Source organism: Embiotoca jacksoni, unplaced genomic scaffold (genome assembly GCF_022577435.1).
Source record: "Embiotoca jacksoni isolate LCO1_2020_lvr unplaced genomic scaffold, fEmbJac1.0.p SCAF_14, whole genome shotgun sequence".
In the NCBI taxonomy this organism is placed as follows: Eukaryota; Metazoa; Chordata; class Actinopteri; family Embiotocidae; genus Embiotoca; species Embiotoca jacksoni.
The window spans coordinates 7799798-7812644 of NW_027185274.1; the positions used below are offsets into that span (position 1 = coordinate 7799798).

Below are 12847 nucleotides of genomic sequence, written 5' to 3' on the forward strand. Positions count from 1 at the left end.
CACTAACCGTGCAGTTTTGTTACTGAAGGAAGAGTGAAGTATTTTCCCCTGAAGCTCAGATTTGATAAGACAAGGCTCTGTCGGGTTTTGTTTGAATCTTCATTACTTTCTGCTCCCTCCTCGTCAGTCTATTTACACCACCTGTCTGCACTGGTTATTGAATTCCGAGAGAAGCCTTGCCTCCTCTGTGTGTAATTTTCCCAATGTATTGTCACGGTCCGATGTATTTCTTTATGCAATATGTTATCATTTACAACATAAAATGACAAAAACGAAGTGTTTTCTGGTCAGAATAGTGAGATGAAGCATATCGGGGAAGACTTGAATATAAAGTGTCTGATGCTCCTCTCCAAGGAGCGAGGGAGCAGCGAAGCGAGAGAAGAAGTAAAGCGAATGAGGAAAAACTATTTTTATTTCCTGTAGGCGTTGGATGGATGGACGCTAATGTTTAAAGCAGAGTATTATGAATCCGTCCGTTATATTAAGGTCTAGCAGCAGGAGTGTTATTACAGTGTAGTGTTTAATTCAAATGTGACATTCAGATAGTAAAAACAGTGACGTTTGCACCCGTGTTTAATACACCCGTGACCTCTTTTTATTTTTATTTTTTATTTTGTAATTTTCTGTCGTCTTGTTTCAGGACGACCCGTTCTGGACCGTGCACGCCCTCTCCCAGCGTGAGAAGGATCTGATCAACAATCAGAGTGTGTGCAGCCTGGAGCAGCTTCTAAAGCTGGCCTCCCATCACAACAGCACTGTGGTCTTCAGGCTGCGGAGACCTCCTCCGGAGCACCCCTGCTACTACAGCTGGATCAATGATACGCTGCAAGCTGTGGAGCAATCCGGGGTTCCTCAGAGCCTGGTAACTTTTATAGGAACACACGGTGGCTCGTCCTTTACACTGCAGGATGTCAGGCTGAATCTTCAAATGGGGATTAATGTAAACATAAGTGTGAATGTACCCAGTTTCCTTTCAACCTGCCACTTGATCAGTGTGGATAACGCGACGTTTTATTGGGACAAGTGTAACCGTGTGTCCTGCGTAGGTGATGTGGACTCCCGATGAGCACAGAGCTCAGGTGAGACAGCTGGCGCCTGGTCTGGTCCAGACCTCAGTGGAGAAACGGAGCCCTCAGAGTCTGCAGCAGAACGGCATCAGCAGGCTGCTGCTCCGATACAACCAAGCCGGCACAGGGGAAATCAGGTAGGAGCCCACTCGCACGCCCGCTGGCACTGAAGCACATGTTTCTTTTATATTAAAAGAAGTGCCTGAATGTGTGCGACTGTTTTCAGAGACCTTTCCGAGGCCCACATCAACCTCACCCTGTACACCGTCAACGAGCCCTGGCTGTACTCGGTACTCTGGTGCAGCGGGGTGTCTTCTGTCTCGTCAGAGGCCCCGCATATCCTCAGAAAGGTGCCTTACCCCGTCTGGCTTATGGTGAGGACTCATCACATTTCTGGAACTTCTCATTTACTTTTTGGAATCAAGTTTTTATGGTTTGGAAGATGTCTTTTTTTTCTCATTGAGATTCTGAGAGGGGGTTTCTTTTTTTCCTGTTTGCAAGCATGAATGCACACATCCACTAATGATGTATATACCCAGACCACTCATCTGACAACCAGTGCTTGATATCAGATAATTAAAGCACAATTAAAAACATGTATTAACTGGCTATAGGTTGGTCCACTTTAGATCAGTCGGATCACAATTCAAATTTAATAAAAATAAAATAAATTGTTGCTGTTTTTTGTACAAAAACGACCTAGATTGATCTGCTGTACGTGTTTTACTCTAAAACTTTTTTTTTTTCCCATAAGCTGCAGTTCATCTGTGACATGCATTTTATACCACTTTGTTCAAGACACATGCTCAATAAGGCTACGAGATGCCTCTTTAACCTGCCCCACTCCTTCAGCTACACCTCCTCTGTATGACTAAATTGGATCGCTCTGGTTGACATCAACAAGAGATCCGAGCCTTCAACTGAGCTCATCTCTGTGTTTATTCCCTGAACCGGGCACGATATTCTATTATTTTTCTCTCATCTCTCATCTCAAGTCCCTGCACAGCAGAGCAGCGAGCGTCAGCGCTGCAGTCTATCCTGTAGTGCATGACTCATGGGTTTTTTTTTTCTAGTTCAGTCTCCTTAAACTTCTCTACATGGGCAGCACACACACACACACACACACACACACACACACACACACACACACACACACTGAGCCTCTCTGGTAGGATTTCACCGGCCTCACATGTGCAGCGCGTCGGACCGGCCTCTCCATCTGTGCCGCCATACGGGAACTCTGCGTGACAACATGTGGACATGACGGCCGGACCCCTGCCGGGGTTCAGGGAGAGTTTAGGCCGACATGTCATCTGCAGTTCTGTCTGCAATCATGTAAAGCCAAATCTGCCGGTGGATGTTGTTTGGACCGACGCAAGGCCGTTTAATCCGCAGAAAGTCTTGTTATTTAGGCAAAGTTGTTGGCATGTAGCGCCACCCAGTGGTGGATCCTGCTGTGAACTTGTTGAGGTCAAATTTCTGATCGTGTGTGTGTGTGTGTGTGTGTGTGTGTGTGTGTGTGTGTGTGTGTGTGTGTGTGTGTGTGTGTGTGTGTGTGTGTTTCCAGAGACCTAGTGAATACTGCCTGATGTGGGTGTCTGCAGACCTCGTCTCCTTCGCTGTAGTCATAGGAATATTCATTCTCCAGAAGTAAGTACGGACCGCTGCTGATATTACGTTATGCATTATATCGGGCGTCGTTCCTCCATTTTCCTGCTGCAGTAATTTTATGGCTCTCATTACTGTCTACTGTCTTGCAGACGTCTCCTGGTCTGTAAAGTAGCAGCTCATACACACTGATGCTGCAGCCCAGTTTTCATTAGTTTTCTTGATGTTTTTATTTGCCAAAAATGACCTCCAAGGGAAACGCCAACTATCTAAGCCCATTTTGTTTTGTGGTGTTATAAGCTGCCCTGCTGTCTCTCCCTCCCCCCCCTCCCCTTGTACCTCTGTTTTGTTGCTAACCCGTGATGACGGAGAAGGTGTACTTCATATGAACATGTGTTTTCTCTTGACTGAACATTCCTGCAGTATTTCTGTTCCTCGGTTGAAGAGTGTGGTTTCATTTGTATCCGCGACACCTCCAGAGACAGATTGCCTGTCTTCCTGTCATCTTTGGGATGGAGGACACTGATTTTTTTTTCTTTTCTTCTTCTTCTTCTCCTCATAATGGTCCAGTATGAGTTTGCTCTGCTTAGCCGAGCTCTTCAGTAGCTTCTGCTGGCTTCTAAACTGACCTCTCTTTTCTCCCACCTTCTTTTGTCCTTTTTTTTGTCTTTCTGCCTCTTCCTCGTCCTCTCTCCTCTGCCTGATGTGCATGCTCTTCTCCTCCTCTGCTGCATTCTGGTATCTTCTCTCAGCTATCACATGATCAGGTAACTGGGTCGCCTCTCCTGACCCAAAGTCTTCTCTCCTTTCACCCTCTTTCTGTCCTTCACTATCTTCATCCATCATTCGTTGTTCGATGCATTCTTCACCTTCATCTCTCCATTTTTTTTTCTTTTTTTTGCTCTCATTACGATGTCATCCATCTCCTTCAGATTTTTCTCCACTTTATTTCCACTGTCTCTCTATATTTATTCTCACCTCTCTCACTTCTCTCTATCTCACCTGAATCGTTATACTGCACTGCTTCCTGTAGAGGGACGTCTTTATCCCTGCGGGCTAAATTAAATGAGCGCTTCCCACCCACACAGCACACATAAAAAAAAAATCTCCAAAGGGTTTTTAAATTCACCGTCTCTCAAACGACTACATGTCCAAAATGAAGAACGGATCTGAATTCATCAGGGGAAGTGCTTCTGGATTGGCTTTTATTGACGCTGACCAACTAAATCCTTTGCTTGTTTGCATTTTTGTTCCCAAATACCTCTGTGCATTAGTCACGGTTCATCGTGACTAATGCTCCTCGGTTAATTTAATTGAAATCAGGGCTGTTTTCAATAAAGCGAGGACGGTGTTTTCACGCACAGGAAATGAAACCCTCTGCCTTCAGTGTAGCTAGTGATCCCTAAAATATAAACGGTCATTTGTTCAGAAGGTATTTTTAGTAGACATACAGCATATGCAGGAAAGATACTTAATATTTAATGAAACATTAGTTCTGTCTTCAGGCACCATTTTCAAATGGACTTTCAAGTCGTGAGTAATTAAGTACACGATGACCACTAACCTTTTTAAGCGGCGGCTGAACAGGATCTGAACCAAAACTATTTTTATGATCAATTTATAATCCGTTTACAAATGGATTGTTTTCCGAGGATGCCAACGATAAAGCACATCCGAAATGGATTTTTAACAAACACAAATATGTCCCTTTTTAAATGTTTATTACTGAGCTACAAAGCATGAGTAAATGAGTTATTAAGCATTAATAATGCTGTTACAGCTCATATTATAATGCTCACCTCAAACCTCTGTCAATATACACTTTGTTTTGTGCCAGCCTAAACTGAGCTCCATATACGTTATATATATATATATGCTCAAGAGTCATTATGGTTTTTAACAATCCCTCCACACCTCATTCTCTAACTCTATAGTTATAAAAGTGGACATGTTGACCCCGAGCTTCATATTACAAGCAGAGGCAGCAGTGTTTAGTGAGTTCCTGGTGTACGGAGGTGCTTCCTGACCCAACATGTGACCCCGCAGGTATCGGATGAGCGGTATGCACAGCTACAACCCTGAACAGATCATGCTGAGCGCTGCGGTCAGGAGGTCCAGTCGAGACATCAACGTCATGAAGGAGAAACTTATCTTCTCTGGTAAGGCCCGGGCAGGGGCATGAAGCGATACGTCCATGTTTACCAGCCTTTGATGTTTTTTGTTGATGTTGTTTGTTTGGGCTCCTGAAGTCAGAAAAAAAAAAAAAAACGTCCTATCTTTTGACTTGCAACGACTTCCCTCACACTTCAAACTTTAAGACGAGGAACGGTTTTGAATTTCAGGCGCCCAGCCAGCATGTCGTCTCCATCCCAGCATGCATCTCTCTGAGTGTCCGTGAATGTTGTCGCTCCTCCTCTTCCTCTCTTCCATGTCGAAGGTCGGCCTCGTTAACCGCCTCCCTCCTCCATCCTTCGCGTGACGTGCGGCACCTCCTGTCCATCCTACCACACCTCCATCCTCTTCGCAAGCAGCGACTTCCTCCTTTGTTCCGTGCATCCATTGCATCCCTCGTTGTCTTCCACCTCTCTGCCTCCTTTGCCCCTCCATCCCTCCCTCCATCATCCATCCATCCCTCCCTCCATCATCCATCCATCCCTCCCTCCATCCCTCCCTCCATCCCTCCATCATCCCTCCATCATCCCTCCCTCCACACACCCTTCTTCCCCCACAATCCTCCCAGAGGAAACCACGTCGTGTAGGGGGAGCTTATAGATGCCCCAGTCTGTCTAGACAGCCTCTCGCGCTGGGGGTCAAAGGTAAGTCATGTCAGTGCCAGCCGTTTCTGGTTCTTTCATCATTTTCTCACTCACTTTTGTTACTCAGCGTTGCACTATATTTACTCCTTTTCATTTTCTTAACGTATCCAGTGAAGCCGAGTGTTTCAGCGAACGTGGTGAGGTCACAGAGAGTCACAGCTGCGTAACACTGCTCATGCCGAGTTTTATTCTCTTGTCCTATGGCGCCCTCCAGAGGTGAGGAACGGAGTTGGCAGTGCTGAGGAGCTGTACGGGGACAACGGCTACGACTACGACTACTACACCAATCAGGGCATCAGCCAGTGATTTTGAAGTTTAGCCTTGTGTGAGCGTGTTGCAGCGAGATGGGAACAACACTCGCATCATTGCTGTTTACGGGTGTGAAGTCTTTTCTCTGCGCTGCTGATGAACTGACGGACCGCTGCCTCTGACGGAGACGCCAACCACCCTTCTGCTCCGTGTACATTCTGTAAATAGTTCTTTTTTTTTTTTTTCTCGTCGGACATACTGCATGTCACACAGGACTACAAGCACTTTGTATTGATGGGATTCGCCAAATTCGTGGCCTCCTCCTCCTCCTCCTCCTCCTCCTCTCGCATCCAAATGTTAGAGGCCCCTCTGAGTCACCAATGCCTGCTTCTTTTTAAGCTATTTTTTTTTTCCCAAAGCCTGTTATTATTATTTGAAGCACTGTAAATGATATTCTTCTTTTAGCAGACGGATTTGTTTTTACAAAGGCTTTATCTCGGCGTGAGGCAAAACGCTCGTAATGCTCCTGTCAGCGCTTCTACTAGTACTAACGTTCATATTTATATTTAAATAGAAAAGCAAAAAACACAAACGAGCTGTTTACAGAAGTCCTGCCTTCTCCTCCAGGTGAAATATTCACATGGTGTATGTAAGATAATTATTGTGATATAAAGGCTACCCCCCCCCCCCACCCTCTTCCTTCCCTCTTCCCTCCCCCTCCTTGTAACTGGTGCATGTAACTGTAAGGATCTTATCGACTGACGTGTGCAACCGCAAGACCTGGTGACACAGATTTTTATTTTTATTTTTTGGGGGGGGGGTCTTTTTATGGTTAATGGTGAATGTGTTTTCTTTTTTTTCTTTTTTTTAAAGATGTGTACAGTATATTGTATTGTGTGTATTGTGACTGGGTATGTATTATTATTATTTTTTTAACCCCGTGTGCAGTGGTCTGTTGAGTGTTATTGTATATAAAAAGGTGAACCATTGTGTGCGAGACGCTCCAGCCGACTAAAAGTGACGTAGAAACAATGTGACGGTTTAATGAGCACTATAGCAATAGTCTGGTCGTGACGGATTTCACTTTGAATTGCAGTTAAGTCTGTGGTTTTTCAGTATTGACAAACAAAACGCATCCGCGTGTTTGGTTGCTGGTGTAAAACTGAATGCTGTTAGGGAAATGAAGTGGGTGCTAACTGTGAAACTAAAGGTAATCGAAGATGAGTGAAGGGAAGCTACGGGCGTCGCGACAGGCAGGACAGGTCAAGAAGTGAATTGCCTTTTGTGTTTTTATTTTTATTTCATTGGGTATTACTGTGCCTCAGAATTAAAACATCTTCAAATACACAAGTTTTTGTTGAGATTTTTTTTTTCTTTTCCAAAGGAATCCAATTTAAAGAACAGATTTTGATTTTAAAAGTGTATCTCTGATTCCTGCACGGCTGCACAAATCCTGGAAGACTTCATGACCACCTGCATAAAACCTGAAGATGTATCATCTCCGTGTGGTCTAACGGCCGGTAGTGTTGACTTCACTCCTCTCGTTTCAGAAATGTTACATTAGCGCACTCGCATCTAATTCGTATTAATAATTGGTGAAGCGCTCCTTTTGTTTTATCGGCGTCATTTCCTCATCGCGATGTGAGCTACGTTGTGCAGGAGTGAGCAGGCTACAAACTGAACCTACTGCAGTTGGACTTTTAGAAATAAAAGGACAGTGGAGAAGTTGAGAAATGGAATTTTAATAGGCTGAAAAGCATTTCAATACAGTTTCACTTCCTTTTTGACTTTCAGCCAGCTGTACTTTTAATACAAAAATAGATGTTTTTGTTTTTTTTTCAATAGGGACTGAAATGACTTATTCAGTATTTTACTGAAGGCTCTGAAACATCACGATCCCAATTTGAAATACAACAAACGGTGGAATTAATTACATTTTGCGAAACCAAGAGAATGTGATGGAAGTTTTAAAGGAATGTCGAGTTCTTGGCTGAAAGATGTTGACACTCACCGGACCATCGGAGATGCACGGTTATGGATTTGAGTGTTTTTTTTTTTTGTTAAAAGATACGTAAATGTAAATCAACTCCCGTATCCTGTGCGTTGCGCAATAATCGACTTGCGACGCACAGAACGAAAGCGGGCAGAAAAAAAAAACAAAAAAAAACGTCCTTCACATTATCTTCTCGCTCCCACATCAAACAATAAACCTCCTTGATGTGACGGCGACTCATTTGTCTCGGCCTCAAACACACAAGGCACTGGTGAGCAAAGCTTCGGTCCCGTGGGGCCGCCGGTCGACCTTCAGCAGCAAAAGCAGGCGCGGTCGGCCGGCGAGGGGGAAGTCCTCAAAGCGCAACGCTGAGCGTCTCTCGGAGGGGAAACGATTCGACCCGCGTTTTCCTCCAAGATGCCAAAAGGTTGACGTCGGCGCGCGCCTTCGCGTGTCGGCTGGAGGCTCCGTGCCTCACCGCCCCACGCTTCACTCGCCAGGTTCGGAGTCTATATTGAGGTGGAGCTGTTTTAAATTAATTGTGCATATCTACAGATTTAAACTGAGGTCTCTCTCTCTCTCTTTGTTCCAGTAACTTCCTGCGGACAAAAAAAAAAAAAAAAAAAAAAAAAAAAAAAAAAAACCTCCGCAGGACCTCACAAGGCAAAAGCACCACAAGGAGCCGGACGAAGGCCTCGGACGGGACCGCAGCTCTCTGGCAGCAGGTAAACCGGTAAACAACATAGCAGCTTTCTGGTTTGGCACAAGCACGCCGTCGGCCTTTAAATGGGAAAAAAAAAAAAATATCTATTAAAGTCCTGCAAAACGCCGGCTCGAAAAACAATAAACGTAAATAAATAAATAAATAGCGGAAGGCGAACCAGGCTCGTCTTCTAAACGAGCACCATCTTTATCGGGGCAGCGGACGCGCGGCGGTCAAGACGTCATCTGGGTCTGAACCGCCGTTAAAGAGCGACAAAAGCAGCTGTCGAGTCCATCAGGACTGTTCACTTCTGCAGGTGTCGTCAGTGACTGTCGGAGGAATGTCGGTTCAGTGCAACATCGGCACTTCTTTTCTTTTTTTTCTTTTTTCAGTCACCGCCACCTTTCGCAGTCAAAGAGGAGGCGTCGGATTGAGCGGAAGGACCTTCACGTCCTGACGCCGCCGCGTCGGCGGACGTTAAATTAAAAGCATGTTGGAGAAGCGTGTTAGCAGCCAGAGGAACATCAATAAATATCCCGGGTCGGACGATTAGCTGAAGTTCGTCTTGCGCAGGTGTCTGTTGGGTATTTCTATGGCGCTCACTTGCAGCGGCCAGGACCCGCCCATGATGCCCGCCTGAATGGCGACGCCCGTGACCACGGCCAGGTCGGGGTCCACCGACGTGTTGGGCTCCTTCCCGAAGTACTCGCTGATCAGCGTCCTGATGCGCGGTATTCTGGTGGACCCGCCGACCAGGACGATTTCGTCCACGTCCGCCTTCTCCAGGCGGCCCTCGGCCAACACGGTCTCGATGGGGGCCAGGATCTTCTGGAAGAGGTCCGCGTTGAGCTCCTCGAACAGGCCGCGAGTGATCACGGCCTGGAAGAGGACCGGGGACGGGGCCCCGGGGCCGTCGCGGAGGCGCAGCGGCGCCCTGACCGTGGCGCTGGGCTGGAGGGTGAGGTTCAGCTTGGCGGCCTCCACGGCCAGGCGCAGGCGGTGGACGTCCTCTTTGAGGGTGGGTGCGACGCCGAACTCTTGTCTGACTCGCTCTGCGGTGTACTGGAGCAACCTCTGGCTGAAGTCCTGACCTCCCAGCTTGTTATTTCCTGTAAAAAAAAAAAAAAAAAAAAAAACAAGGCCCGATTAATGGGATTAATGGGGGACGACCGTTTTTAGAAAGTCCCGAGACCGGCTGCTGCCTGACGGGGATGTAACGTACTACTTTTGGGGCAACTGTGACCTGATGGCGCTTTTTACGAAAGAAAAATAAATGTCCCAGCCGCGGAGAGACCTGCCGCAGATGGAGCGGAGGACGTGGTATCGGAGCTGGGCGAGACTTTAGCGTCCGCTTCCCTCTCCATAATGTTGACGGGGCACAGTTGCGGTCGGAGGACTTTTCCAGCCGAGGCGCTCGGCAAACGCTCAACTGATTTCAAAACACGTCGTCTGTCCCCCTTTTTGTCACTTAAGACTCAAAACGATGAGAAAAATTGAATCCAGGTTGGAAAAAAAAAAAAGTTTCCCTTTCAGGCCGAAGCTGTTTTTTTTTTTTTCCAGATTACAAACTACAAAAATCCTCAGGTCTGAACGGATATTAGACATTTTTATCAGTAAAGTCAACTCTTGAATTCACTTGTGGAGACGAGAGCGCGCAGTAATAAAAGGACGACGTTTTTTTTTTCGATTCGCCGACCCCCCCCCCCCCCCCGTGGAGCGACACGTTTACCTGCCATCGCCCTGGTGAGGAACATCCCTCCCTGTTTGTTGAGCAGAGACACGTCCAGGGTTCCTCCCCCGAGGTCCACCACCAGCACGTTGAACACGTCCACCTTGTGCAGGCCGTAGGCCATGGCTGCAGCCGTGGGCTCGTTGATCACGCGCAGGATCTCCAGACCTGCGAGACGGTAGTTCAGAGTGCAAATGTAGCGCGTGCAGAAGGAAGGACATTCCTCTAAAAGAGGTTTTAGAGTCCGAAATGCAAAACAAAAAAAGGCTTTCATCGGGACGTGAGCTAAAATTGTTTTTTTTTTAAATCTGACCGGCGAGGTTGGCGGCTCTGACGGTGTAGTTCCTCTGCCTCTCGTCGAACTCCGCGGGCACCGAGATGACGGCCCGCCGGATGGACACGTCCAGCTGCCGCTCCGCCATCTTCCTCATCTCCAGCAGCAGCCTGGAGCCGATGTACTCCGGGCTCACGGTGAAGGTGCGGTTGGTGGTGATCACAAACTCTGCGCTGCCGTTGTTGTTCGTCACCTGGAGGACGAGAGGAGCGACGGTGGAGAGATCACGAGAGTGGAGAGGAAGTGACGGCGACGTCGCTTTGTTGACATTTTTCTAGCGTTTGAGAACCGGGAGGAAGAGCCTCGTTAAGATGTGAAGATCTCCTCGGAAGAAACTGAATTATAAAACTGTTCAGAGCTGAAAATCGGCCTCAGCTTTTTGGATCGTATCTTATAGACGAAAAGATTCATCATGCTTTTAATAAATTAATATCTGGTGGCATTCAATAAAAGCAGACGTGTCTAACTGATGGTTCAGGTCTTGAAGATAAACGACTTTGATAGATAAACGACTTTGATAGATAAATTACTTTGATGGGTAAACTACTATAAACTACTATAAACTACTTTGATAGATAAACTACTACTTTGATGGGTAAACTACTATAAACTACTTTGATAGATAAACTACTTTGATAGGTAAACTACTATAAACTACTTTGATGGGTAAACTACTATAAATTACTATAAACTACTTTGATAGGTAAACTACTATAAACTACTTTGATAGATAAACTACTACTTTGATGGGTAAACTACTATAAATTACTATAAACTACTTTGATGGGTAAACTACTATAAACTACTTTGATAGATAAACTACTATAAATTACTTTGATAGATAAACTACTATAAACTACTTTGATGGGTAAACTACTATAAACTACTTTGATAGATAAACTACTACTTTGATAGGTAAACTACTATAAACTACTTTGATGGGTAAACTACTATAAACTACTTTGATAGATAAACTACTATAAACTACTTTGATGGGTAAACTACTATAAACTACTATGAACTACTTTGATAGGTAAACTACTATAAACTACTTTGATAGGTAAACTACTATAAACTACTTTGATGGGTAAACTACTATAAACTACTATAAACTACTTTGATGGGTAAACTACTATAAACTACTTTGATGGGTAAACTACTATAAACTACTTTGATGGGTAAACTACTATAAACTACTATAAACTACTTTGATGGGTAAACTACTATAAACTACTATAAACTACTTTGATGGGTAAACTACTATAAACTACTATAAACTACTTTGATGGGTAAACTACTATAAACTACTATAAACTACTTTGATGGGTAAACTACTATAAACTACTATAAACTACGTTGATGGGTAACCCCGGCTGCTGAAGCGACTCACTGCAGAGATCACCCACCTTAAACGGGTACCGAGCACTCTCCTGCTCCAGGACCTCCGGATCAAATATCTTCCCGATGAACCTCTTGGCATCGTAGACGGTGTTGTGGGGTTTGCTGTCGGCCAGGTCCACGGCTGCGTGTCCGGCCAGCACCGCGGTGCGGGTGAAGGACACGGCGCTGGGGATGCTCCTCCTCCCCTCCTCGTCCGCGATCACCTCCACCTCCCCGCTGCCCGGGTGGAAGACGCCGACGGAGCAGAAGGTGGTGCCCAGGTCCAGGCCGATCACTTTGGGCTTGGGGGGCGGCAAGTACTGCTGGCCGAGGTAACCGGCCAGGAACAGGGCCAGGATCACAGAACCTGCGGCCCGGGGACGTCACGCGTTACCACAGGTGGACCGAACCGGCTAGCTTCCGTGATAGCACCCCCCCCAAAAAATAATATATTTTTTTTAAAAATGAATGTCATTCAACTTACCAATCATAGAAACCTCTCCGGCCATCTTTACGCGCTGTTTGCGAAGTCACCTCCCGGTTAGATTTCACCAAAAATGTCGGTAAAAAAAATAAATCGTTCAAGTTGCGGTTTAAACGATGTTCCGCTGTGACAGCTGGAAGACGCCGAACAGGAAAAATGTCCAACTATCACGAAAAATACACGTCAACGTTGCGTGGCCCCGCGTGAATGCTGGGTAATGTAGTTCAACAGCGCGCAGCCCCGCCGCTACGCGGAAGCGGGATGTGTTGCTCTGAACTACAACTCCCGTCAACACGCGCGACGCGCAGCAAGCTCGGGACGTATTTGTGACTGACGTGTAACGTCTTCTCAGCCAATCAAGCAGAGCCAAACTAGTCGCGACATTAAAATAAAATATAGAAACGGACATCATTATTATTATTATTATTATTATTATTATTATTGTTATTATTATACATGTATCTAGGATAAAAAAATATTTAAA

At 45.8% G+C, this 12847-nt stretch overlaps 2 protein-coding genes across 5 annotated transcripts in view; one reads left to right on the forward strand and one right to left on the reverse strand.

Annotated features, from left to right (window-relative positions):
* Nucleotides 1-7090, forward strand: part of gdpd5b (glycerophosphodiester phosphodiesterase domain containing 5b) — a 41023-nt gene extending 33933 nt beyond the window's left edge. Inside the window, exons 11-18 of one of the 4 annotated variants that reach the window (XR_011178184.1) lie at nucleotides 641-862; nucleotides 1047-1204; nucleotides 1294-1441; nucleotides 2635-2717; nucleotides 3428-3442; nucleotides 4722-4834; nucleotides 5113-5491; nucleotides 5603-5799. Coding sequence is in view for 2 of the 4 variants with exons in the window: in XM_069147722.1 (XP_069003823.1) it covers nucleotides 641-862; nucleotides 1047-1204; nucleotides 1294-1441; nucleotides 2635-2717; nucleotides 3428-3442; nucleotides 4722-4834; nucleotides 5706-5797 (831 nt within the window). In the remaining 2 variants the exon portion in view is untranslated. Of the gene's footprint in view, nucleotides 1-640; nucleotides 863-1046; nucleotides 1205-1293; nucleotides 1442-2634; nucleotides 2718-3427; nucleotides 3443-4721; nucleotides 4835-5112; nucleotides 5492-5602 lie in introns of all 4 variants that reach the window. The other 3 variants (XR_011178185.1, XM_069147722.1, XM_069147723.1) reach the window with 3 other exon arrangements.
* Nucleotides 7091-7117: 27 nt separating this feature from the next.
* hspa13 (heat shock protein 70 family, member 13) lies at nucleotides 7118-12513 on the reverse strand. The gene is made up of 5 exons (XM_069147724.1): nucleotides 12364-12513; nucleotides 11906-12246; nucleotides 10479-10692; nucleotides 10166-10333; nucleotides 7118-9545 (listed from the first exon to the last, which is right to left on the reverse strand). Exons 1-5 carry the CDS (start codon nucleotides 12386-12388, stop codon nucleotides 8986-8988), a joined length of 1308 nt encoding a protein of 435 aa, XP_069003825.1. The 5' UTR covers nucleotides 12389-12513; the 3' UTR covers nucleotides 7118-8985.
* Nucleotides 12514-12847: the final 334 nt, after the last annotated feature.